At 41.1% G+C, this 26375-nt stretch overlaps 2 protein-coding genes across 2 annotated transcripts in view; one reads left to right on the plus strand and one right to left on the minus strand.

Annotated features, from left to right (window-relative positions):
• The first annotated feature begins 989 nt into the window (after nt 1-989).
• On the plus strand, nt 990-13325 carry LOC140336397 (methylcrotonoyl-CoA carboxylase beta chain, mitochondrial-like). Its single transcript, XM_072419455.1, has 13 exons — nt 990-1044; nt 1618-1988; nt 4658-4854; nt 5658-5836; nt 5925-6005; nt 6185-6363; nt 7201-7393; nt 8069-8160; nt 8358-8514; nt 9603-9725; nt 10380-10522; nt 12217-12298; nt 13165-13325. The coding sequence occupies exons 2-13, from the start codon at nt 1813-1815 to the stop codon at nt 13246-13248; spliced, it is 1686 nt and encodes a 561-aa protein (XP_072275556.1). The 5' UTR covers nt 990-1044; nt 1618-1812; the 3' UTR covers nt 13249-13325.
• A 562-nt stretch (nt 13326-13887) lies between these two features.
• RPE65 (retinoid isomerohydrolase RPE65) overlaps nt 13888-26375 on the minus strand; it is a 15297-nt gene continuing 2809 nt past the window's right edge. Inside the window, exons 3-14 of the mRNA XM_072419456.1 lie at nt 25673-25823; nt 23517-23624; nt 22961-23102; nt 21797-21944; nt 21316-21397; nt 18874-19006; nt 18289-18428; nt 17658-17787; nt 16182-16296; nt 15261-15355; nt 15069-15180; nt 13888-14591 (exon numbers count right to left, since the gene is read on the minus strand). Coding sequence (XP_072275557.1) covers nt 14440-14591; nt 15069-15180; nt 15261-15355; nt 16182-16296; nt 17658-17787; nt 18289-18428; nt 18874-19006; nt 21316-21397; nt 21797-21944; nt 22961-23102; nt 23517-23624; nt 25673-25823 — 1508 coding nt within the window. The 3' untranslated portion in view covers nt 13888-14439. The remainder of the gene's footprint in view (nt 14592-15068; nt 15181-15260; nt 15356-16181; nt 16297-17657; nt 17788-18288; nt 18429-18873; nt 19007-21315; nt 21398-21796; nt 21945-22960; nt 23103-23516; nt 23625-25672; nt 25824-26375) is intronic.

Below are 26375 nucleotides of genomic sequence, written 5' to 3' on the forward strand. Positions count from 1 at the left end.
GTTTGGCTGGAACTGTCAATGGTCTATTTTCAAGGGAAGTAGAAGGGTTGCATGGACAATAATGGTCTCCTTTTAAAGGAGTGTGGGGGTGCCTATTGGACGCTACAAATATGGGAGTGGAAATAGGACACCCGTACTCATAGACTATAAAGAAATCATAAAGAAATCCTTAAAGAGGAACCAAACTAAAAACTGGCAAAAAATAAAATTCACTTACCTTCAATCCCGCAGGGCAGTCCGATCCCTCCGGATATTTTGCAGCGGGTCCCGCGTCGTCCCGGCATCTGCCCCGGGAGCCGGCACTCCGGGCGGCGCCATCTTCTCCTCTTCTTCTGGGTTCTTCATTCTACGTCAACCGTCCCAGGCGCAAGATTGGGTGACGTAGGATGAAAAATAATTTTCACACAAATATTTCTGTTTGTGTGAAAAGGCTCCTTCTTCGTATGCCTGAGATGCCAAGAGCCTCCCAGGATGTGTGACGTAGGTATCGCGGGATGCTTTGCGCTCCCATTCATTCTGGATCGCCTAGGCGGTCGAGAATTAGGGGGGGGGGGGCATTGCACTGCACACAACTTTTTTTTTTTTTTTTTTTTTTTTAAAAAGGTGTTTCACTCACAAAAAAAAACAAAAAACTAATTTTTACCCTACATAAAAGCGGTTCTCTACCCTTTTATGTAAAGCGAAACTTCTGAGTTTGGGGACGCATTAATGGAGATTTGTCACCAAATTTTTCTTTTGTTCTAGTGTATCAAATGCAAAAACTTACAGCCCATTAGCACATATATCCTGCACAATGCTCTGCATGCCACGCTGATCCTGAACACCCATGAGCTGCATGTGAGCCCAGGACTGGGGGTGGGGGAAGCAACCAAAAATTTCTGCCTGGTGGATTCAATCAGTGGCTTTACAGATGGCTGATCAATTTAATTGAGCAGAGATTAAAGGAGGGTTGGGACAAGCAATGGTATTTTGCTTAATGCTGTAGGGTAGCAGTTACCAGAAAAACTATTTTGGCTGACAAAAGACTAAAAACTATAAATCTTGGTAATGGTTTTGCCCCATAACTGATGGGTCACTTATGGTGCCCATATCCCCTCTATTTATTTCTGATCACTATATATAAAGGTGTAAATCTTACCTGCATAGCACTTTATGCCCTCTGTTTATAAAACAATGAATCTGACATTCCCTCAAACATTCTCTAACAATTGAATTTGGACCTGGAAGATTCCCACCAGGGAATGTCAGATTCCCTGTTTTACAAGCAGAGCTCTATGTATTTATGTGTTGAATAGGTCAACTTAGAAGTCTGTATTATGTATTTATTTTTCCAATGTTTATTTTTTTTTTTGTAATGTTGTCACTTTTTATTGTTTTTGCAGCTTAGAAATCTGTATTATTATTATTATTATTATTAATAATAATAATAATAATAATAATAATAATAAACCGGATTCTGTAAAATGTTTCCAATCCTAATATTTTTAGCTTAAAGGTCTTAAATATTTGATTATTTAATTCTGCAATATTGACACTTAATTTTTTTGTTTTTGCAGTTTGTTGATTTGTATTTTATATTTATTTATATTTTGCTACTTTGTTACTTTCATTACACAGCGACCTCTATTGGAGAAACGTTGCAGCACACCCTGCGTCACCTAGTGTTCATATTGTGCAATTACAACAACAAAGGGAATTGTGCGTTGTGTTGAATCTGCTACTGTGAATCTTCAGCTGAAGCGAAAGTGCTGCCTTGCTTTGCCCTTCGTTAGGAGACTTTGCCCAGGTCTGCAGCCATTGCATTTGTGGCTGATGGCAGCACTGAGGCTGCACAGACTCCTCCAGCAGCTGCCCCAGGGCAGAACCCATTGCTGCAGGTTGAGTATCAGGGCTGCCCAGGCCTTCCCTGTCCTCAGAGGGGACCTCCTGCCCATCCACAGACATGTCTATGAGGCCAATGCCAGGAACAGTGACCGCTGCAAGGACAGGTGAGACTGGGCACATTTATTATAGGTGACCCCGCCGGGGGCAGCGCCAAGGGGCATTTCTGCTTAAACTTGGATTTCTGAGTTTATAACTTTTGCAAATGCTCGCAGATCTTGGAAACATTGGCATTATATTTACAGAATTTTTCTACATTTGAAACATTTGCATTGGGCTGTATGTGAGGCTGGTGAGGAAGACGCTGGGTGGGCGACGGGTGCCTCGTGGGGGACGCTGGGGTGCGACCGGTGCCCTGTGGAAGATGCTGGGGGGGGATTGGTGCCTTGTGGGAGACGCTGGGTGGGCATCCGGTGCCTCCTGGGAGACACTGGGTTGGGACCGGTGCATCGGGGGAGACGCTGGGTGGCGACTGTTGCCTCGGGAGATACGCTGCGTGGCCACCTTTGCCTCGGGGGAGACGCTCTGTCCCACAGCAGCCCCATACAGAATGAATATGGGTGGCAGTAAGTTGTTCAGTTGTTCACTTACTGCTGCCCCCTGCCAAATCTGCAAGTTGCCAGCTGCTGGGAGCCCCCCAGGAACTATCCTGCCCTTCATCTTTTGCAAAACAAGTTAAATTGGAAATTTATTATAGGTGACCCCGCCGGGGGCAGCGCCAAGGGGCATTTCTGCTTATCAGAATTAACTTGGCTTTCTGAGTTTATAATTTTAGCAAATGCTCGCAGATTGGGAAAACATTGGCATCATCTTTACAGCATTTTTCTACATTTGAAACATTTGCATTGGGCTGTAAGTGAGGCTAGTGAGGAAGACCCGGGGGGGTGACCGTATACTCGTGGGAGACGCTGGGGGCGATTGATGCCTCGTGGGAGACGCTGGGGGCGATTGGTGCCTCGTGGGAGAGGGAGACGCTGGGGGCGATTGGTGCCTCGTGGGAGACGCTGGGGGCGATTGGTGCCTCGTGGGAGACGCTGGGGGCGATTGATGCCTCGTGGGAGACGCTGGGGGCGATTGATGCCTCGTGGGGGACGCTGGGGGCGATTGTTGCCTCGTGGGGGACGCTGGGGGCGATTGTTGCCTCGTGGGAGACGCTGGGGGCGATTGTTGCCTCGTGGGTGACGCTGGGGGCGATTGGTGCCTCGTGGGAGACGCTGGGGGCGATTGGTGCCTCGTGGGTGACGCTGGGTGGGCGTCTGGTGCCTCGTGGAAAATGCTGGATTTAGATGTACATTGTACTGTAAATAACCTTTTTTGTAAATGTCCTGAAAGTTTTCTCTATAAAACGGTGATCATGTGAAATGCGTTAATTATCTCATTACATCGCATTAAATTGTCTGATGATCAGAGCGGCACTCAGGCGTCCTGTAATTACGCAGTCATTTGGCAGGCTGAGCAGGTTTGGGAATCTCTTTGAAATAATTTAATAAAAGAAGCTTAAATAGCGAAGGCTTCTGGTTTTGGTATCTGCTGAATGGGAAATAACGCTGCGCGCCATACACGGGCCGAGCTTCCTGTTTATTCATTTGTTTCATCATCATTAACCAGAAATTCATTGTGATCAACCAAGAGCGGTCTATATCATGCAGATCTTTTTATTCTGGGTGGGAAGAAATTGTAGGCAGGTGGCAGCCCCTGTATTGTGACCCAACTCTTTAGTAACCACCCAAAAACAGCAGGGATGTTACTGAAAAGTGCGGGGTGGTGCACCCAGCTAAAAGGGGCTGGGGAGAACACTGTCATCTGAAGGATCCAATGCACCGTGGTGGGTCAGGTTGCAAAATTTTGATGGTAGTATCCGATGGGTTTTTGGGATCTCTCAATCAGTTTGATGGAACTTTGTACAATGCAGATACACTGATCTGCACTGCACTTCTAATGTTGGACAGTTCATTGATTGCAGTCTGATAGTAGAATCAATTGATTTTTGTTTGGTGGTTCAGTATTTTGTTTTAAGCTGGGTAGGAAGGACCTGTAGCTGGGTGGCCTCCCCTGTAACAGCCGGGTGATGCACCCAGTTTAAGAGGGTCTGGGGAGCACACTGGTGATTTATATCAAACATGTCAGCTGAAAGTCAGATTGTGTTTGGATAGCTTTACTCTAGGTTCCCCCCCCCCAAGCTAATAAAGATCTTTTGTTTGTTCTGTCTATAGGATCTGAATTTGTACCTTCTGGAGGGTTTCCACAAAAACCAGCAGTCTGGGTGTCTTTGCTCCACCATTAGAATGTGGTTGGCACATCATCGCATACAGTACAGGACCACGCATGGTTCTGGTTCTTTATTATTCTACATGATGATGATGTCAATGATTGGGTGGCATCAAAAAAGGGGGCAAAGGAACTGGTAGCCACAACCATAACTGTCCATTTTTTTGGTATCCTTGTACTATACTTATTACGAATATTTCTATAAAGAATGAATGTGGCTTTAGTGCACCAACAGTGGACTCAGCAAGAGGCGTCTATTCATGAAAAGGCTGTGTGGTACTAGGCAGGGCAGCACAATGAGTGGCTGGAACAGAGAGATATGTAACCAGGTGGGCTGCACTTAAATGGGTTGAGGAAGGATTATGATTTAAAAAAAAAAAATATTGTACATTTATTCAGCAGTTATAAGCCTGATGAGCCGATATGAGCACATAAATAAGATCCTAGATTACAATGGTCATATAATATACTGCATGATCTAATCAAAGTGTTGATGTGTCTTTTAAAGGTACCTGGAACTGTTGGAGAAGGTAAAGTTGGGAGGAGGTGAAAATGCCATCTTGCGCCATACACAAAGAAACAAAAAGCTGCTGGTGCGGGAGAGGTTGAAGCTGCTTTTAGATGATGAAAACTTCCTTGAACTGTCTCCATTTGGGGGTCTTGGTCTACCGTACGGTGATGTTCCTTCTGCCGGTTGCCTGACTGGTACAGTAAGCTCTTTGTATAGTTTTTTGCAGGGGAAAAAAAAATATATATTTTTTTGGCCATGTGCACATGCATGGATCTCTGTTACTGTATTTGCTCACCACTTTGCTTAAAATCACTTAATGACAGTAGGGAATAATCACTTCTTCCAAATTGAAGAACCTTTGCTCCTTCAGTCCCCTTGGTCCTCTGTTTCATACAGCAAATACAGTTCTTGATGCTTTCTACTTTTACTGAACATGATCATTGTGTAATTTCATATCTCTGTCATTTTGTATCTGTCTGTCTCTCTACTGGTATCCTAATCCTGCATGCACTGCAGCACAACTGATTGGCTCCTTTTTGCTGCTTCTCACTCTTAATATACTGAGCTGTGTTCTACACAAAATGTAGGCGGCTGATGCTAGATCAAATTCAAGTACTTGCACTGCTTGATTTAAATAAACACACCTAAAGAAGAGGAACAGTCAAGACAGGTTTTAAGGACCTATGGGGACTGCTGATCAGTAGTGGTGATCTCCAAACCAAATGGTGAGGATCAGATTGCCACAAAGGATATGAATGGGCTGCATACACCATTCACAAATATGGTTATTTGTTGCTTCATTCAACTGAATGAAGTTTTTTTTTCTACTTCGCTAAGAATAATTTACACCAATCAAACCACTGATCACTACTAAACAAAATCAGATTTCCTGTTAATAAATATGGTGCTATAAAAACAGGAACTTGTTATAATCTGATTGTTATACATGCACTCCTTGGATACACATCTTAAATATGTCTTGTATTGTCTGCTGCAGGTATTGGGAAGGTCAGTGATATTTGGTGCATGTTTATCGCCAATGATGCCACTGTGAAAGGCGGAACTGCGTATCCGATCTCGGTGAAGAAGCAGCTGCGGGCTCAGGAGATCGCTATGCAGAACAGGCTGCCCACTGTGTACCTGGTGGATAGCGGAGGGGCCTTTCTGCCTCTACAGGTACCTCCTGTGCCACCTTTTTGTTGTTTTTGCTGCTGCTTGCCCTGGTGCTGTTCTTCCAGTATCAATACTTCTCTTGTTTCTCCAGGCTCAGCTATTCCCAGACAAGGAGCATGGAGGAAGGACATTTTACAATGAAGCCATCATGTCAGCACTGAAAATTCCCCAGGTACAACAACACACAGGACACTGTAAAGGAAAGCTTTTCAATAAGCAAAGAAAAAAAAAACAACTATAGACTCTCACATCTTTTACTGTTTATGCAGCCTGATTGCAGTATTAGACAGCTGGTTGGCACATCCTAAATATCACTTTATGTAATACCTTTATCTGTGTTTATTGGATCAGGTGGCGGTAGTGTGCGGCTCGTGTACAGCTGGCGGGGCTTATATCCCAACCATGGCAGAGGAAACTATCATGGTGGACAGGATCGGAACTATATTTTTAGCTGGACCCCCACTTGTTAAAGCTGCGACAGGGGAGGATGTTTCAGCCGAAGACCTTGGTGGAGCCAAACTTCACTCTAGGTAACACAGCCATGTAGATAGAGATGTCTTGCACTGGATTACGGCTTCTTATATGTGCACAATAGTAGAAAATACTGCTACGCTTCCTAACTCTGTTCATGTCCATCTGGGGGTTGGGGGTGTCCCTTCTCACCTTTTGGGTGGCCACTGCAAGTTTGCAGACATATGATCTCGGAGCAGGAATAGAATTAATTCCCTGATGATTATCTATCTGATAAAAAGATTGATTACCTAGGAATCTAAAATTCAGCTGTGCATCTTTTTTTTTTCTCCTAAATTGAATGTAAAGTCATTGATTGTGTTAATACATTTAATGTTGTGTATGGATGATCAAAAAAACTGATTGCAAGCTCATATCTGTTGTTGGTATCCTCAGCAGGGTCCTGTAGTTTACCCCACCCCAGTGTTTGAAAGGGTAGGATCTTGTATACATGTAGGATGTGTTTTGGGACAGGTGACCCAACTATCTGTAAAATAAATGGTTGAAAGCGTGGATCTACTATGTGCAATAGGAATAAGTGGAGGAGAGAGGCATAGTCCTTTGCACATTTATAAAATGCCTCTTCATCAAATGATAACTGCAAAATGTCCGTGATCACCAAATGGATATACACATGGTGCACTCTGAGCACCTTCACTGTGACCATAGCTGTTGGTTATATCTTTCTTCACAGAAAATAGATAGTACATGTAAATATGTACATGGTGAATGCTCCCGACTGGTGGAGCGTTCTGGAACTTGAAGTTCTCAATCGTTAAGCATACGTGACCCATGTCCGGTGTACACTAATGACATTCACTTTTCCATTTTGAGCGTTGTCTCCATTCTTTGTCTAGAGTCAGCGGTTGTATCGATCATTTTGCAGCTACAGAACCTGAAGCCTACAACTGCGCCCGACTCATCATTTCTACCCTGAATTTTGACCTGCCGCCGGATGGCTTTAACCAGTTTGAAGAACCTTTTTATGACACGCGGGAGTTAGCCGGGCTCGCACCGAGAGATTACAGCTGCACTCTGTACATTAAATTGGTGAGCGGACTTGACTTCTTTACTGTGTGTTTTCTGGCTCATGTTATTATGTAGCAGCACATGATTACTGTTCATTTGCTCTCTGAATACCAAATTCTTCCATGGAACAACATGTCATTTACTCCTTGTGACCGTACTGGACCATTAAGCTAAGCAGCAGCACTGTTATATGTGGGGAGCCCATAACCCTGTGTAAGTTTATATTCCCCTAACCCCAACACCCAGAGTGTCCTATAACTAAAAGGTATGCAAGATCAGTTGTGATAGGGTGGTCACTGAGATAGGCAGTGAACATTGCCCTGGCTACAACACAGACATTAAAAAAAAAAAGTCTTCATTAAAACAAAAATGACTTTATAAAAGGGCACAATGCACACAACAACTAATGTATGCTGGTTTTGATATAAATTCGTCTGTTGTGTCCAGAAGCTAGCAATCACATATTACTACACCAACATATCAGAAGCCCCACTTTACTTAATTTATCTTAAAACCCCTGGTGGAGTCTGCACCAAATTCAACAGAACAAAAATAGCAGACACATAGATCCCTTTAAAAACAGCAAAAGGTGGAAAGGTTTACATAGGTGGGATCAATATACAGAAAGATGCAAAAGTTCTCCAGCACACTTATATCTATATTCTGTAGATTTTACTGTTTAAAACTCCTTTACAGATCCTGAGTCGCCTGGTAGATGGCAGCAAATTTCTGGAGTTTAAAGCTGAATATGGAACAACACTGGTGACCGGATTCGCTGCCATTGAAGGGTATGTATGTTGGTTTTGATTTTATGAATGGCCTGATTATGAAGATGGATGAAATGGCATTTTGGCTGCTGTGCTGATTTTTACCTTTTTCAGCATAATTTTTCACATAAAACAGCAATGGCTCTAGTTTAGAACTGTGCTATATTTGAAAGATATATAATGTTTATATATATATTGTTTTGTATTCATTTTTCTAGGCATTTGGTTGGAATTGTGGCTAGCAATGGTGCACTTACCCATGATGCTGCTCTGAAAGGAAGTCACTTTGTGCAGCTCTGTAACCAGCGAAACATCCCTTTGCTATTTCTTCAAAACACAACATCCCAGGAACCCCTCCCACCAAGTATATCCAAGGTTTGTGTGTTTTAATTTGGGGTAGGGGCATTAGGTTTCATTTAATGCCCCTTAAAGCCTTCATGTGAAAGCATTGGAGCAATCACCAGTGGCATCACATGGTTACATGGTTCATTACAGTCATCACCTAAATTAAAACCAGGGTGCACCACATTACTATACATAGATTCTCTAATCATATGGCTAATGGTAAGATACCAGTTCGATAGCCAGTAAGAAAGAAGAATAGCTAGACGCCTCTAACCCCAATGCGTTTTGCCTAATGGCTTCTTCAGGGGTATTGCTGAGGATGCTTAGGCTCTAGGTATGGGTATCATTAATTAAAAATTATCATTGTAGGTTCTGCAAAGCCATTGTACAGAACTCCGGTGTACTGATTATGGTCTTTGGTTTCTATGTTTGTGCATTATGAATGTAAACCTTAAAGGTATATCCATAATCTGTCAAGATAGTTCAAACAAGAATTCAATATATTGCCATATTGCAATAATATATTGCCAAATGTTGGTATATACCTGATCATCCCATCTACCCATATGGCTAAATGTGGATACCTTTCAGATGCCTTGAAGTTTGGTGTCCCAAGTGATAAATGATTCTATTATGATTCAACATACAAAGATTGATTTCTTTTCAAGCATAACTGTGTCCCTGTATACAGAGCCAGCTTCATAAAGATTTGTCATTATGGGTTTGGTGTGGAGAACTCGGATGTCCTGCTAGGAGCCCTGACCTCCAGCCTGCTGGAAACATTTGGGATGAACTGGAACTCCAACTGTGAGCCAGTTTTTTTTAATCAAAATCAATACCTGACCTCACAAATGCTGACTAGGCACAAATTCCTATAGAAATATTTTCCAGAAGAGAGTGGGGTGGGACTGACAATCTAATAATTTCCATGCCGAATATAATGTCTAGCTTGCTCATTTAGATGTAATGGCGAGGTAACCACAAACATTTGTCCATTAAATTATCTCCCAATCTTTAATTTTGCCCTATTTAATGTACAGCTCTGCATAATATAAAAATCCTATTTAGTAATAGTAATAAATTCTAGAACAATAATTTTAACTGTTTTTGTTGTCCAGGCAGAAGTTTTGACGAACAGGCTGAAGGCTCAGGCCTCTATGATGGCTGCTGTGGCTTGTGCCTCGGTGCCAAAGATCACACTGATTGTTGGTGGATGCCACGGTGGAGAGAGCTTTGCCATGGTATGTACATAGGTAGAAACACTAAACATTGACATATAGTCACTTCCTCTGGGAACAAGTGAACTAAATGAATGAATGGCTTCCATTTCACTTTAGAATCAAATTTGCTTTGCCTCCAAATCCCTCCACAGTTTTTGTCCCACTTACCTTTCTGACCTGATAGAAAAATCCCTCTTGCCACTTTCTTGGCTCCTCCAATGACCTACTAATGACTTCACTCATAATCTCGTCACATGCACAACTTTTTTTTAGAGCTGCTCCGACTCTCTAGAATGGTCTTCCTCGTCCTATTCGGCTTGCTCCTACTTTCTGCTTGTTTAAAAGAGCCCTTAAAACCCATCTTTTCAAACTTGCCTACCCATCTTCTTCTGTCTCTTAACCCTCACTACTCACCCACCATTCCATATATCCTCTCCTCTTTGATTGTAAGCTCTTCGGGGCAGGGTCCTCTTCCTGTGTCACTGTCTGCATCTGTCTGTCATTTGCAATCCCTATTTAATGTACAGCGCTGCGTAATATGTTGGCGCTATATAAATACTGTCAATAATATTATTAAATTAAAGCACCTTCTTTACTGTTTATAAAAACTGTTAAATTGTCTGCCGATCACCTCATGTGAACAAGCACCTAATGTTTTTTTTTCTGTATCTGTAGTGTGGCCGATCGTTCTCTCCAAACTTTTTCTTCCTTTGGCCAAATGCAAGAATTGGTCTTGTAGATGCAGACAGTGCTCCACCTAGCAGCCAGGAGGGGGATAGTTCAGAAGATGTGGAAGAATTTACAGCTTTCCTGACCAGGTATGTAAGATTTGGAAAACTTTGGATTTAAATTTCAATAGTCAGATTGTACAGATGGGAGGGGCTGGATTTGCTGTTAGTTCAACCATACAATACAAAGTGTAGATTATTGTACACAATGCAGTCAAAAGATCTTCCTAGTAGAAACTAGAAATTTTTTGCGACACACAATGAACTTTATTTATTATATAAATTCTAGAAGCAGTCAAAATGTTTCACTGTTTTTGTCAGGGTTTAAAACACACACGAAGAAGTATTTGTCTTTATATCATACAAGCTTTATTTTTTTTCTACCATATACACTTTTACTGTCCATATATATTTTAATGATTCAGATCTTTGCTTAATACTTTTAAACTCTGAGAACATCGCACTGATTCCCTTATTCTCCAGGAGGACTTATGTAAAGTCAAAGAGTCTATCACTCCTAATTATCTAGCGTGTAGATACCTTGTCACCCAAGATGGCCACGACTGTTTGTTTGTCTCGGATGACACTCATCTAGCATGAATATATAGATTAAGTGATTTGCTATTTGACTTTAGATACATCCTCTTAGATCTTATGGGTAAAAGAAAGCCGCACTAATGTTCTTATCATTTGAAACTAGTTTATTCCATCATAAATCCAAAGTAAAACCTCTCCAGCAAGTCTCAGAGGTTTATGCATTTTCCCTTTATCAGGGCTAACAAGGCAGAAATTGTGATTATCTTGGGTGACAATTTAGCATATGTACAGCAGTCCTCTGAAACCACTGTGTCCCAGGATGGCACTGTGTGTACAGGATTTGTTTGCTGTCTTGTCACTGAAAAGGATCACGAAGGAGCCATTGACAGAGATATACCATCTGCACAGGGCTTTAGAACCCAGAGAAACTGCTACCATTATCATCTTCATCATACCTGTGATGAGTGATCAGTTAAACAGAAACAATGCACTCTAAAAACAGGAAAGCTCTGTTTGAGGTGTATAAAGATAAAGATACTGGGTAACAAGATAGCTTTAGTGGCAGTGCCAACACGTTTCAGTCATATGCTCTCACTTTTTTAGGGTTAGTGTGCCCTATTGATGTGGCTTGCTCAGGATCAGCTTGTGCAGTATGGCACCTGCCCAGATGGACTTTTTTTTTTATATTTTTTAATCCAGCATTCCTGAAAAAATGATCAGCTTGCATAAGGAAATGCAGAAATGTCTGCATAAAATATCTTTGGGCAGCACGGTGGCTCAGTGGTTACCACTTTGGCCTTTGCAGCGCTAGGTCCTAGGTTTGAATCTCCGCCAGGACACCATCTGTATGATGTTCGCAAGTTCTCTCCATGTTTGTGTGGGTTTCCTCCCACATTCCAAAAACATGCAGTTAGGTTAATTGGCTTCCCCCCAAAACTGACCTTAGACTGTATTAATGACAACTGACTATGGTAGGGACATTAGATTGTGAGCTCTATTAAGGGACAGCTAGTGACATGACTATGACATTTTAAAGCATTACGTAATATGTAGGCACTATATAAATACTGTGTAATTAGGTAACCTTCAGTTAAGCAATTGCAAGCTAATATATTATTAGGATAATTATCTAGTGATTGCTTCGAGTTGCATTTTTGCTTTTCACTCTGTGGAAAAAAAAGAAGAAATCGTTTATAGGTATTTTAATTGTCAGGCCTTACAGGCAATAACAATCTTTCCTTTCTTAGATTAAAGGAGGAAAGTTCTGCATTTTACTCATCGGCTAGACTCAGGGATGATGGAGTGATCCTTCCTGAAGACACCAGACATGTAAGTCCAGATTCACTGAGAAAGATGATTGCTTGCTAGAGAACAAAGGCCGAAAAAATGTTAAATTGCAGTTTCTGAAGAATAACCATTTCTTTTGGAAAAAAATAAAGTCACTCCTGCTGTTTTGGTTTAGTGCAGTTTGCCCATGTAAAGAATTAGGCAATATATGGGCAGCATGGTGGCTCAGTGGTTAGCACTCTGGCCTTTGCAGTGTTGGGTCTCAGCTGCTTGGAGTTTTCAGGTTCTCCCTGTTTGCGTGTGTTTCCTCTGGGTTTACTCCCACATTTTAAAAACATGCAGTTAGTTTAATTGCTGCCCCCTCCCAAAAAAAATAAAAAAATGAGCTTGGACTGTCTTAAGTCATAATACCAGCCTAAATGATAGAAAATTCCTAGCTTCTGTTAAAAAATTGCATCATGGTGGCTCATTGGTTAGCACTTTGGCCCTTGCAGCAATAGGCCACTGGTTCAAATCTTGGCCAGGACACTATTTGCATGGAGTTTGCAGGTTCTCCCCATGTTTGCGGAGCTGGTACTCCGGATTCCTCCCACATTCCAAAAACATGCAGTTAGGTTAATTGGCTTCCCCCCAAAATTGACCTTAGCCTGTATTATTGACATATAACTATGGCAGGGACATTAGATTGTGGGTCCCTTTGAGGGACAATTAGTGACATGACAATGGACTTTGTACAGCGCTGTGTAATATGTTGGACCTATATAAATACTGTATAATAATAATGCAAATGGAAGGTTAAAGAGAAACCATCACATGAAACAGCTAAGGTTGCCATATTTAAGTATGTTGTAGTCTAAGTTTATTATAAACCTTTTTTAATGTTTCATTCTGTTTTTTTATTTTATCAGGTGCTCAGCAAGTGCCTTACAATTATCAATCAAAGAAAATATGAAAAGGTCGCCTTCCATCCGTCTCCAATACTGAGAATGTGATTAATATTTTGTTGTTGTAAATCTGAGATCTATTTAAATTTTGTAAATATTTTATTAAAAAAAATCTAACAACTGAACTTTTTATATAAATAGTATTCATTTTATAGAAAAAAACAAAACCTGCTTAAAGAAAAAGCAGGGACTTATTGGTCAATGTGTTTAGCAGCGGGTGGAGTTTACAATTCAGATATGGGGTAATCTCTGCAATAGTTACAATATCTTCAACTCACAGTATATTAGTGTGGTGGTCAGTGCTATGAATGCCACTTACATTGCTGGCCAGTGGGAAGAATGTCACCCTTACAGATAGCCAAAAAGATCATTGGTGTCACTTTAACTAACCTGAGAGCTACAAATTGCTCATTGCCTAAATAACCCCCAGCAACCTCTTGAGGAATCCTGGTTAAGAACGGTCTGTTGTGCAGGGGCTACAAGAGGATAATACTAGGTAAATGTAGGTACTTCCACTGCTTGCAATAAAAAAATGCATGAGCACAAAGCTGCATCAATTCTACAAAGGATTCCGCTTTAAGGGGGATACAATTTTTTTTAAAATTTCCATAATTGCACAATCCCACCAGCAGGGGGCATTGTTCATAAGATAAAAATACACATGAATTTATTGACCACAAAAGTTAATTGATATATAAAATAACTTTATTGACAAACCAAAAATGTATCTAAATAACATTATTTGACTTACAGCTGCATTATAGTTCCGGTCACAGGAAAGGTTAGCTATGTCCCCCCTCCTTTTCAGTACCTCCCCGGCATCTTAATTCATCTCGGAGGCTGGCAATAGGTCCAAGTACAATGACCTGTACACAGCTTTAGAAATTTGATGCAGTAGACCCAATAAAAATCATTTGTGTTGTCTATACCAATCATAATCTTCCTTACACTGCTCTATACGGATCTGGAATCAAGAAGGGAAGTATCTGATTGGGCACCTTGTTGAACCAGAGTGGCTGCACTTTCAGACACCCCCCAATTGGGCCATGGCACCCATGTATAGTATTTCACCAAAATAATAAACTTTATGCAACTTAGGAATATGTTTATACATGTTTTCACCCAAAATTTATACAACTTTCACCCAAGAGTAACATTTTCTAAATTCATTGAATTTGACTATGTGTGAATCCTGAGTGAAAGAACTTTTATAAATAGAACCAGTTAAAAATTGAGCAATTAGGCTTTCTTGAACATTCCGTGAAACGTGACGGGAATATTGATGTCGACCTCGGCTCGGGCGATTTCACTCATGTCCTTAGCATCCAGAATCAGCATGAAAGATGGTTTGTGCCCCACAGCTGGGCAGATAGCGATGCTGAGCAACACACCTGCAAAAAGAAAAAACAATATGATGGTCAATGTGTTAAATGATAAAATCCCAAAATCCCAGTCACCATAAAACAAGATTACAGAACACCTTTCCAGACATTTCTATTACATATGGGGGAGGTGTTCTTGTAGCCTATGCAAAGGACTGGGAACAATGTAACTGATGCCTGGGGCACAAGCAGTTACATGTTTACAGGATCATTTGCAGGAATACCAGGTATTTGATGATTCTTATTGCTCACACAATCATAAAAACCTTTGTAAACTCCTCAGGGGTGGGACTAAATGATGGTTCTATACCAATATAGGGTATATGAATATAATAAGTGAATGAACACTGCAATATGTGAGTATTAGTCATTGTAAAACTAAAAGGCAACGGAGCTAAATTGTATCCGAAGCAGTTATTTTAGTTGTTGCTCATCATTTGAAATTGTTTTACAATGTACAGTTCTTATGCATTTCATAATTGTTACCGTCATCCTCTTCTGCGGCATCAGGCGATTGTACAAATATCGGCTCGGATGGGTAGGTGTTGGGCTCCTGCCATACCCAAGTTTCTTTGGTTTTGACATTCAGTTTGGTAAGCTGCAACAACATAAAATCCTTATCAGTGCTCTGCGGGGGCCGGCCTACAACGCAGTAGCAAAGCAATGATTGGTTCTTACCCTGTCTGGAATAAAATTATTCAGACCTAGACCATAGGCATAGGAATAATCTTTTCCACCGTACTTCTTATAATTAATCTGTGGGAATTCAAAAGCTGTAAAGATAATTACAGTGTTTTAGTATTAATGAAACATTTCCAAACAAGGTGCATTGTAACCCTCCGGATCTAAACATACTAAAAACAAAGCTATAGACACTTGCATGTCTTTTAATAACAATTGAAATAAAAAAAACGTAATATGCAATTTTAGAATTTTATATGTATAGTTAGAGGCAGCCATATTTTTCGATTACATTTTGATGATGGGATGTTTCTGATCCTCTTATCTCACTGACAGTTTACCAAATTAAAGATCTGCCTCATTGAAAAACAATAGAATCTTTTTTTAAAAACACCCAATCTGATTGGGCATAATGATGATATTTATGACCAGTAGGGTTGAAGAAGGGTTGACACACCCATGAGGTCCCCACACTTCTTGTTCTGTAACGGGAAACAAAAGGAGGAGGAAAGGAACTTCCATTGTTACGTCTTGTACAGATGCTCAATTTTTATTATTGATCACCTTTAAGGATCTGCCACACCGAATCCCTAAATCATTGACCACTAAAGACAATGATTTAGGAATTGCCTTTAGTGCCTTCGGGTGCCATTCCCTCATCTTGCCCCTCCCCTCTCCATAGAACAGACCCTACAGCAATATCTTGTAAAATGATCACTCTCATTATGAAGTTGTCACCCAAACATTTGCCCTATTAAAATATTCCCCCCCCGGCTCTTAAGACTCCCCTAAAATTGAGCACTGTCACTTCCTGTACCCTTGGCCCCCAAGACAAATAAGGGTCACGGACAATAAAAACTTGCTTACTCTCCCCCACTCAATACGAAATATTAAAAAAAAATTGCAGAAGTTACAAACCTTGCCGGGGCCCTGAAAAGAGAACCTCGGGCTCAAGCCAGATGGTATCATCGCTGCGCAGGGTCGCTGTGGCGGTTGTGTACGGTAAACTCACCAAATTCTTTCCCACATCGTTCTGAGCATCAAAAAATAATAGAGAGAAAATGTCAGAGAGATTTATATTAAAAACATTATTATATATTATAGAATATTATATAAAAAAGAATTTATTTATTTTAGAAAAAGACTTAGGGCAACAAAAAATCGGTGAAATTTATAGACAATGCAACTTTTTGTCATCTTAATAATAAAACGCGATTGACTGAAACCAGACATCGCTCACCACAAAGTGCAGAACCCAAAAGCCACAATGGGGATCACTTGTATTGGTTCCAACCACAAACTCCGATCAACAATTTTGCAACAATTGCCATTTATGATGACTAAAAAAGTCCCTACGCGTTTTACTGCCACAAGTGGTGATCAGGAACATTAGGCTGGAATATGTAACTCCCCCCGCATACACACTGGGTTCATTCAGTCCTGGCAGCTCCGGGGATGCCAGAATACTCGGCATAACCGGAACCCTACCCCAAACTACACTAAAGTGAGCTACTGATACAGGTAAAGAGGTTTTTTTCGAGGAAAGGATATCAGCTGTGTCTTCTGCAAAAAAATCCTGTCTGCTTGCAATTTTTGAATGCAGTTCTATAGTTCTTTAGGTGGATCTGTCACTGAAAGCTATTTTGTGCCTTGGAGACTTCACTGGTTCCCAGAGGACCAGGAAACAGAATGGTTATTCTGTTTTCTCTGTGCACACTTTTTTTTATCTGGATCAGCTGAATTGCATGGATTGCCTCAAATGGCATGACAGTGACGTATTTTCCCCCTTAGTGATTTTCCATCTCCTAAAGGGCATCATCCATCCTTTAGAATGGTTTAATTTATATCAATATTGGAATTCAGCAAACAATGTGATTTAACCTATACAGTCCCAAGGTCCTTTGGTATATTAGAGATGCTGGTATTGGTTTAGCATGCAGTTTTCACAACCATTGTGTCTTGGTTTTAGGAGATGATTCATTTGTTCACACCTATTCCTGAAGAAGCAGCCAAAGTGCTGCGAAATGCGTCGGATGAAAAAAAAAAAAACCTTTCTCCCCCTTCTACAAAATCATTACTCGTATGAGGTATACTGTAGGTGTAATGCAGTGTACTATTGACATCCTGTTAGATTCTCTGACAATCTGTGAAAAATAATATGCTTTTACCTGTTTTTATAGAATTATGTGTTGTATATAGTGATTTTGATACATAATAAATATATGATGGTTTTTAATATATAGAAAGTCCCACTCTCTGAACCCTCTTGTTTAGGGACATGGCTCTTCTTTTTCCTTTTAGACGTAGACATATAGACTTCGCTGGTTTCTACCAAATTCATTGGTCGGTTGCTGCATGAGTGCATAGAATAGCCACATTTCTGTGATACTTCACCTTTTGGATATCGAGGGGCAGGACGTATCGGCGCACTTCCGGCTGTGGCGCTTTTTCTGCAATCTTTTTAACCTCCTCCCAGTTTTCACGTAAGTTGGCCAGATACAGATAGTTGTAGATGAACTCAAAACTGAAAAGGAGACAACCAGACATTTTTATCAACTCCAAATATGCTATAGAAGAGGTAATGCATGATATGCACATATGGACCCCAGTGATCATCGGTTCAGGTATGGAGGATGGGAAATGGTGCAGAAGAACTTCAGGCAAACACATAACTGCCAATAGATTTGTATTTCTGGCGGAGATGATGTCACCAGTCAGCTGCAGGCAGGAGGGAGCATTTCCTTAGTCTAGTCTCCCCCAATGTTCAGATTTGGATCTGATTAATTAAAGCTCTCCAAGACTGGAGAAGATAGACTTTAATAGGGGAACCTGGGTGAGCAAGCAAATCGTGAATGGCTCTGGTCCAGGATTGAAACTATTTGTCAACTAATAGTAAATGATTGTTAAGAAATTAATTCCAGGTTTTCTGGATCACCCAGGTTCCCCCCTGATAGTCTATCTTCTCCAGTCTTGGAGAGCTTTAATAAATCCCATCCTGATTGGCCAGGTGAGCAGGACACCTTACCCTTTCCAGCAGCACAGGTCCGCTATAAGAAATCCATTGTCCTCGTAGGTGTTGATGTGATGGAAGATGTTGAAGGCGGAGGTTCTGTATTTTACATTGAGATATTCTCCGGTGTGCTTTTCCGCTACATGCATCCACACCTACAAAACACAGAGAATAATGCGAATTAATGCATAGATGGGGCCCTTCTCATCCCAAAGAGTGCACAGGGCTGAATGGAGCTTTGTGATTGGAGGGTAACAGTTCGTGACTTGCTCTCTTCCAATCACAAAGCTTTCTGTGTTTAATGAAGAGCTGGTTATGTGACTTTGACATTACATGCGCCAGCTCCCGAATCCCGAATCCATAAATAAAGCTTTAAAATAAACCAGAAATAGATAAAACAATTTACAATTGTCCCTGGAACTGGGAGTGAGGGGAATCATTTCAAAGAGCATCGCCTATTGGTTAAATTACAAAGTTGTGATTTCCTATCTCTTTTGAGACTTCCTATTGGTTCTCAAGAAATCTTAAAAGGCTGTACCAATATGGAACACGTCCCTACTATTTCCATAAAGTTTTGGCTGCCATAATGTTCTGACTTACCCCCATGGTTTCATGGGACTCGAAGCAGTCCATATAATTGGCCCCCCAAATACTCCATGCCGAAAGGAATTTGAACAGATTGATCTTCACTGGTTGTTCCACGAAGAGCAAATAATTTGGTGACATCCCGAAACTGGAAAAAAACCAATAAGAAGTTATGGATGAGCTGGTGGTCTAGGAGAGTTCTCCCCTTAACATTAAGAGCCTACATTTCAAATATCGACTCTACCCTTTTATATCAGAGCTTTCCCTTCACTTCAGAATCCCCTCTTACAAATCAGAGTCCCTCCTGAACATTTGGCCCTTGTTTCACATCAAATTCCAATAGCCGGTCTCTTCGCTCCTCCAATGACCTACTAATGACTTCCTCACTCATAACCTCATCACGCGCACAGATCCAAGACTTTTCTACAGCTGCCCCGACTCTCTGGAATGGTCTTCCTCATTCTATTCGGCTTGCTTCTACTTTCTGCTTTTTTAAAAGAGCACTCAAAACCCATCTTTTCAAACTCACCTTCCTGTCTTCTTCTGTCTCCTAAACCCTCACTACTTCCAACCTCCTATTGTCTGATACTTCCCCCATCTCTTAGACTGTAAGCATTTCAGGGCAGGATCCTCTCCTCCTCCTGTGTCACTATCTGTATCTGTCTGTCATTTGCAACCCCTATTTATTGTACAGCGCTGAGTAATATGCAGAGGTTTGACTAAGTCGTCACCCTTCAAGTCCATATCAAGTCCCAAGTCACTGACACCAAGTTCCAAGTCAAGTCTCAGGTCAAGTCACTTCATTTATCAAGTCGTTTGCAAGTTGTACTTAGTCTGTTATAATGCCTTCCTCCCCTCATTCCTTGCATTCCAAGTCCACTAAGTTCGGCTTTGTCAGCTGACAGCTGAAGGGGAGGAAGGCAGTGAAGGTTCTTTAATACCGCCTTCCTCCCTGCGCCCTTCAGCTGTCAGAGGAGAAAGCTGTGGACTTAGAATGCAAGGAAGGCCGAGAGGAAGGCGGTGCTACAGAACACTTACTGCAAGTCGCTGGACAAAACCCCCAAGCCTAGTTGCAAGTCGTTTATTAGGTGATTAAAGTCGGACTCAAGCCCAAGTTGCGCGACTGGAGTTCCAACCTCTGGTAATATGTTGGCGCTATATAACTCTTGTTTATTAATAATAATAATAATAATAATAATAATAATATATCACTGTGTAGAACATTGAGTGGCCAAATTGTAATCATGGTGAGGGCCCCTACAGTACCTCTAGAATAAGGAGCCCAATCTCAGTCGAGACCTCTGCACCCAGTTCCTGTATAAACATGTATATTGTGTTGTTGCCCTGATGAAGAGTACTCAGGTACTTGAAACGCATAGGATTTTTGTGTTTTCCTTTTTAAACTGGTTCACAGCCTCCCCCCTGCTCAGTATTAGAATGGTGCTGCCCCTCAAAATTCAAGTCATTAAGTTATTTTACTTTTTCTATATTTTCTGCAAGCATTGCTTGATGCCACAATGCTAACAACCCCCCCGCCCCCACCAACACAAACACACATTCTGTTCCTATCTCCTAATTTTAAAGACTGGATTTTTGGTATGTTCCCTGTGTTACCGTGTTTCCCCGAAAGTAAGACCTACCCCGAAAATAAGACCTAGCACTTTTCCCCCCAACCTGCCCTAATATAAGACCTACCCCGAAAATAAGACCTAGTAGAAAAATAAAAAAAAAAAAAAAAAATAAAAGCAAACATAAATTAAAACAGTACTCACCGAGCGGGAGACAGCGGGCGTACACACAGCGGGCTAACACACAGCCGCACAAGCCGATGCTTTCCTTGTAGTTCCGGCTCCTGTCACAGGCGGAGTGATATTACATGCACTTCGCCTGTCAGAAGCTGAAGTGCATGTAACCAGGCTAGTTCTAGTGAGCCCTTAAAAATGTGTTAAAAAAAAAATTAAAATAATATACTCACCTGATACCCGATCCTGCGTGTGTCTCTGGCTGCAGCATGTCTCTCTTCTCTCCTCTGCCAGCATCGTGTCTTTTCCTGTTTGTAAAGCAGGAAAGAAACCGGCACAGCGCCACCTGCTGTTCCATGTCCTAACTGCCGAACAGTGGAAAAAAAGCACAGAGTGATCAGAAGGGGAATTTGTAAGGGGAATTTGGGAATATGGTAAGTGTTTTTTTTTCATTAAAAAAAGTATATAAGACCTACGCTGAAAATAAGACCTAGTGTGTTTTTGGAAGCCCAAAAAAATATAAGACAGTGTCTTATTTTCGGGGAAACACGGTATCTTTGGTTTTCTTTATCTCAGGTAATATCTCAGGAGAAATTTATGCTCACTTCCTGTCCAGCTTTTTTTAGGTCCATTTTGCATACAGATACCAATAAAGGCACTGAATCACACAGCAGCAAGGCACCTTTTACTTTTAGAAACGGAACAGCTTGATCACCTGTGAACATAGGACGGCGTGAATCTGTCACTACAAGGAAATTGGACCACAACACTGGCTTTTGTTACCGGATCTTCTTTATCTAAAGCATCGAACAGACAATGGGTATTAGATATATACGTACATGCATTGTAATAACAAAAAAAAAACATTTCATACATTAAAACAGAGCTATCTCATTAAAACTGGGGAAGCAGCCAATCAAGGAGGAGGAAAAAGGGTAAGAAGTCGCATGAAAGTTTTAAACTAGCTATTGGGGACCATTCTTTTTAATAACGGGAAGTTTATGGAAATTGTAAAAGAAGCTAAAGCTCCCCCTGCTGGCTAATATTTGAATGCAGTATTTTTTTGGGGCAAGTGCATTGCAATGGGAGGAAGTTTTTACCCCTCACCACACTTGTGATGTGACACACACATGTAGCAAAAATCCAACGCGACCCATCATTCCCAGTGCTTATTTTTGTAATAACCCCGCACACACCTGCCTGCAGGGGGGGTATTTTGATCACATTATAGGCAATGGCAAAATTCTTCCCAAAACAGTTTCCGATGTTGTAAACGGTGCCGTCGTTTTCGATGTGCGGATGAGCCGTCACCCCGTTGATGGAGATATAGTTACAGAGATCTACCTAAGAAAATAGGAAGAGACAAGGTTATCGATGACTAATGGCGGTGACTCATGCTGCAATATCCGTCACTCACTGACATTTCCAGAGATGTCCACAGATGTTTCCTGTCCTCCATCATAAAATGAACATTTACATTCTCAGTCACGCTCAGGTGTGCATCATCAAAATTAATGAGCATACAAACCACGGGTCAGGCATCGGTAAAGGGTGAATAAGTAATAGAGGGCTAAAAGTCTCTTCCAATTTGTAAAAGAAATCACCTCGTAGTCAGAAATCTTACCAATGACTAATGACATTCTAAAAATATTGTTTCTTTGCATAATTTACATGTAAATAAATATATAGTGGCAGCCATATTTATTTTTATTACATGCTCAGACTTTGCTTCCTACTGCTATATAGTTGTGCTTTGCTGCTTCATCCTGTAATGAAAGGATGGGAGTTCGCCCCCTTGTGGTTGTGGTTCGCCCCCTTGTGGTTGATTTCTCAATGAGTAAAATGAAGAGCTCCCTCTACTGGCTGATCTAAGATCTCTACATTTATTAAAGGAACGTAATTGGGATTTATGGGGCCCAAAAGCAAATTTTGAATGGTGTAGCTGGCAGTGACATCTTCAGCGATAGCGTAATTGATCTGAAAGTAATGTATACCTAAGTCAGGGACAGGCATGAGGAGAGCTTCAGTGATTTTCACCCAAATCCAATATTCACTGAAGCTATAGAAATAAATCTTCCACTTAAAGTGGACTTAAAATTGAAAAAACAAAAAAGTCAACAGGAGGTAGGGAACATTGACTAAAGAGAAATGCAAAGTCTCAATGGTCAAAAAAAAAATCCCTGGCTCCTTGTGGCTTTTTTTTTGCTTTAGCTTTACATTATACATCTGGCGCATGTGTGCAGGTCACCTGATCACAATTTTATACAGTAGAAGTCATTCATATATACAGTGGGCTATATGGTAGGTACAATGGTGGGGTATTTGTTTTTTTTATCTGCTTGCCATTTTCCTTTAATTACCTTCTTAATGGTTTCTAGCGTTTCTGGATCGACCTTGGTGATGTAATTGGTTTCTGTGCAGGCGTAAAAGTCCTCACCCACAGGGTAAATGTTGACCAGGGCATTGTCCGTCACTTCGATCCCTTTAAAGTAAGAGAAAAACCTGCAACAAAAGCACAAAAGTCCCTCACTGGACACGCCCTGTCTAGTTTCCATGTGTGTTCAATAAATCCCTTCTATCGTCAGAGAGTTGGGCATCCTTAACACCTGTGGCTACGATTCATGCTCCATGTCGTCATTTGTAGCCACCCCATTGTGCCATATAGACCTGAGGCTACAAGTTTAACCACACCCATCCATGATACACATGGGACATGGAGTTGTCCTATAGTCAAGAAGCCAACATTGCAGTCACTTTGCTGCCCTCTAGTGTTCAGAAGGAATAGTGAAAACCACCAGCAGCCTATACACAGGCTGACTACATAAACCAACACTTTTTAACAAATTTATCAGGCAGACAGGTAAGTTTGTCTTGAATCATGGAAAAAAATAACCTGACATCATCTATCCCACTCACCTAGAAAAGATGTTTTTGCAGGGATCGGGGTAAGCAAATGTGCCAAACTCTGTGATGACAATCCTCTTCTCAGTCATGGCCCTGACGTATGCATCGGTTTTTACAAAACTGCAATATAACATCAAAAAATCATTGAAGGTTATATAGAAAATGGAAGACTCTGTAATCTGCAAACACTTCCTGACCTAGGGGGAGAAAGCTTCACCTCTATAGATGCAGCACAGCATAGGAGCTTGCATTGTCTGACCAAAACCTCCTACTAAGCAAGGGGTATGAAACTCTGGCCCGTGGGCCAAATCAGGCCCTCAAGGTACTTTTTTTGGCTCCCATAAGAATTCCGAAAATGAACTACATCTGGCCCGCCCGCATTACCACCTCACATCATTATTTTCAATACATGCAATACATAGACATTATTCCTGTACACCCATCATGTGACACAAAGCCTAGGCAATGATCACATGGTACCTGACTACCAGGGCCATTGTGCTTGTTTCAATCTATTAGAGACTGCATAGTATAATATTTAGTGTCAAACTTGTGATGTGAGAGGATGAACAACACACAGCCTACATAGATAAATAGAAATTAGTCCTTTCAATCCTAAAGTGTGTGTAGAGGGGTTTGTTTTTGTTAGTTATGGATGAAGTAGTAAACTTCGTCAATTTTTTCAGTAAATTTCAAGTTTGGCCCCCGGCTTGGTCTAAGTTTTTAATTTCGTCCCTCTGTGTATTTGAGTTTGATACCCCTGTACTAAACTTTAAAAGTCCTTTGTGTGCTGACTCTTTGTGTATACCAGACTTCTTGCAGCATGGCTTAAAAGAAACCATGATAAAAATTCAAAAAGGAGATCAGAGCTCCACCTACTGGCTGGACAGATAACTGCACTTAGCTAAATGAATTAGGTATTTTCCAGCATTTCCTTGCATGTGATTGGGTATTCTGAGCAAACTGATGTTTCACCAAATTCACTAAGATAGATGAATTGTTCTTTGCTCATTGATCATTTATTTTGCTAAATGAACAGTCTATACTATAGGTCAACCTCTATATTTATATACAACACAGCACCATCTAGTGGACAACTTGAGACCCACATGGTAATTTATGTCTACTTTTTATTATTATAAACAGTATTTACATAGCCCCAACATATTATGCAGCGCTGTACAATAAATAGGGGTTGCAAATGACAGACAGACACAGACAGTGACACAGGAGGAGGAGAGGACCCTGCCCCGAAGAGCTTACAATCTACTTAGAGGTCTTCTTAATTCATCTGCCCATGTCTACCTAATACCTTTCAAGTGTATTAAGGTACTCTCAGCCTTCTCTAGTTGACTATCAAATACATTCCCCTATGTCAATTCACACGGAACAATAATACAAGCACTTTCATTGAATGAATAATTATGTGAATAATTGATTCATGTACCCCAAGTTGCTTTTATTTTTACATTTTATACAAAATTCTTTTTCACTTTTTGACTTTTGGGCTTTAGGAAAAATGATACTAAAAATCTTTTTTAACATTTGTTCAGTACAGCGTTGGTTTCTGAGAATAAAAGATCCACAGGATCAGAAATAAACTGAAATGACAGAAAATGCAGAGCTTTGAGACCACCTGTGGCAGGCTGTAGCCACAGATAGCAGGAAACCAGCAATTATACACCAAAGGATTCTGGGTAAGCGGGGCTACAGAAATAAAATGGCACGTGTGCGGGGCCCGGCATACAGCGGGGTCAGCTATGACAGCTCTGCACTGTAGCACGGGAAGGATTGCTCATTACACAGAAATTGCACAATATTTTTTAGTGTTTCAGTTGTAGCTTTTGTTGTCACCTGGACAGGGAGTAAGGTGAAATCGTTCCAATGGGGGCACAGGCAGCCATAAAACCCTGGCAAAGATTCACAATACATTCACAGAGCTCTCATTATATTAGTGTGGTGGTAAGTGGGAAGAATTCCTTTTACTTTACTGGCCTGTGGGAAGAATGTCACACTTACAGATAAGCAAAATGTCATGTAAAATGACCTAAGAGGCACAAACTGCTCATTGCTCAGTGAACCCCCAGCAACCTCTGGAGGAACCCCGGTTGGGGAACACTGACATTTGCCAACTGCATGTAAAGAAGCCTGAAATCACTGATACTTACCGCCGGTGGTATGTCACATGACCATTTTTAATCTCAAACTTGTGCAGGAGAGCCTGACCATCAAATAAATGATAAAACTGCTCAGAGCCAACTTCAAAGAGACCAGGACCACATCTCAGGAGACTTCCGGACAGCCAGGTGGGGAGACGACCTGAGGAAAGGAGAGAAGAGAAAAAAGATGGATTGAGAAGAATCAGATGATATAGCTGGGCAGCACAGATACATGGCTACTTCCTCACTCATAACCTCCTCACATGCACAGCTCCAAGACTTTTTTTTAGAGCTGCCCTGACTCTCTGGAATGGTCTTCCTCGTCCTTTTCGGCTTGCTCCTACTTTCTACTCATTTGAAAGAGAACTCAAAACCCAAAGCTGCAACCTCACCTAACCTTTTTCCCCTGTCTCTAAAACCCTCACTACTTCCCCCCACGCCATATCCCCATCCTATTGTGTGTTACTGCCCCCACCTCCTAGATTGTAAGCTCCTCGGGACAGGGTCCTCTCCTCCTCCTGTAACACTGTCTGTATCTGTCTGTCATTTGCAACCCCTTTTCAATGTACAGTGCTGCGTAATATGTTGGCGCTATATAAATCCTGTTTATTAATATTAATAATAATAATAATAATAATAATAATAATAGATACAAGGACAAAACAATAGATGATAAATGGATAATAGATAAAAGGTAGATAAATAAATAGAT

Source organism: Pyxicephalus adspersus, chromosome 8, assembly GCF_032062135.1.
Source record: "Pyxicephalus adspersus chromosome 8, UCB_Pads_2.0, whole genome shotgun sequence".
NCBI classification, from domain to species: Eukaryota; Metazoa; Chordata; class Amphibia; order Anura; family Pyxicephalidae; genus Pyxicephalus; species Pyxicephalus adspersus.

Coding starts and splice junctions, on each gene's coding strand:
- LOC140336397 (XM_072419455.1), top strand. CDS start 1,813: ATGGCAGCACTGAGGCTGCACAGACTCCTCCAGCAGCTGCCCCAGGGC. Junction 8,161..8,357: donor GGATTCGCTGCCATTGAAGG/GTATGTATGTTG, acceptor TCATTTTTCTAG/GCATTTGGTTGGAATTGTGG. Junction 8,515..9,602: donor TCCCACCAAGTATATCCAAG/GTTTGTGTGTTT, acceptor TTTGTTGTCCAG/GCAGAAGTTTTGACGAACAG.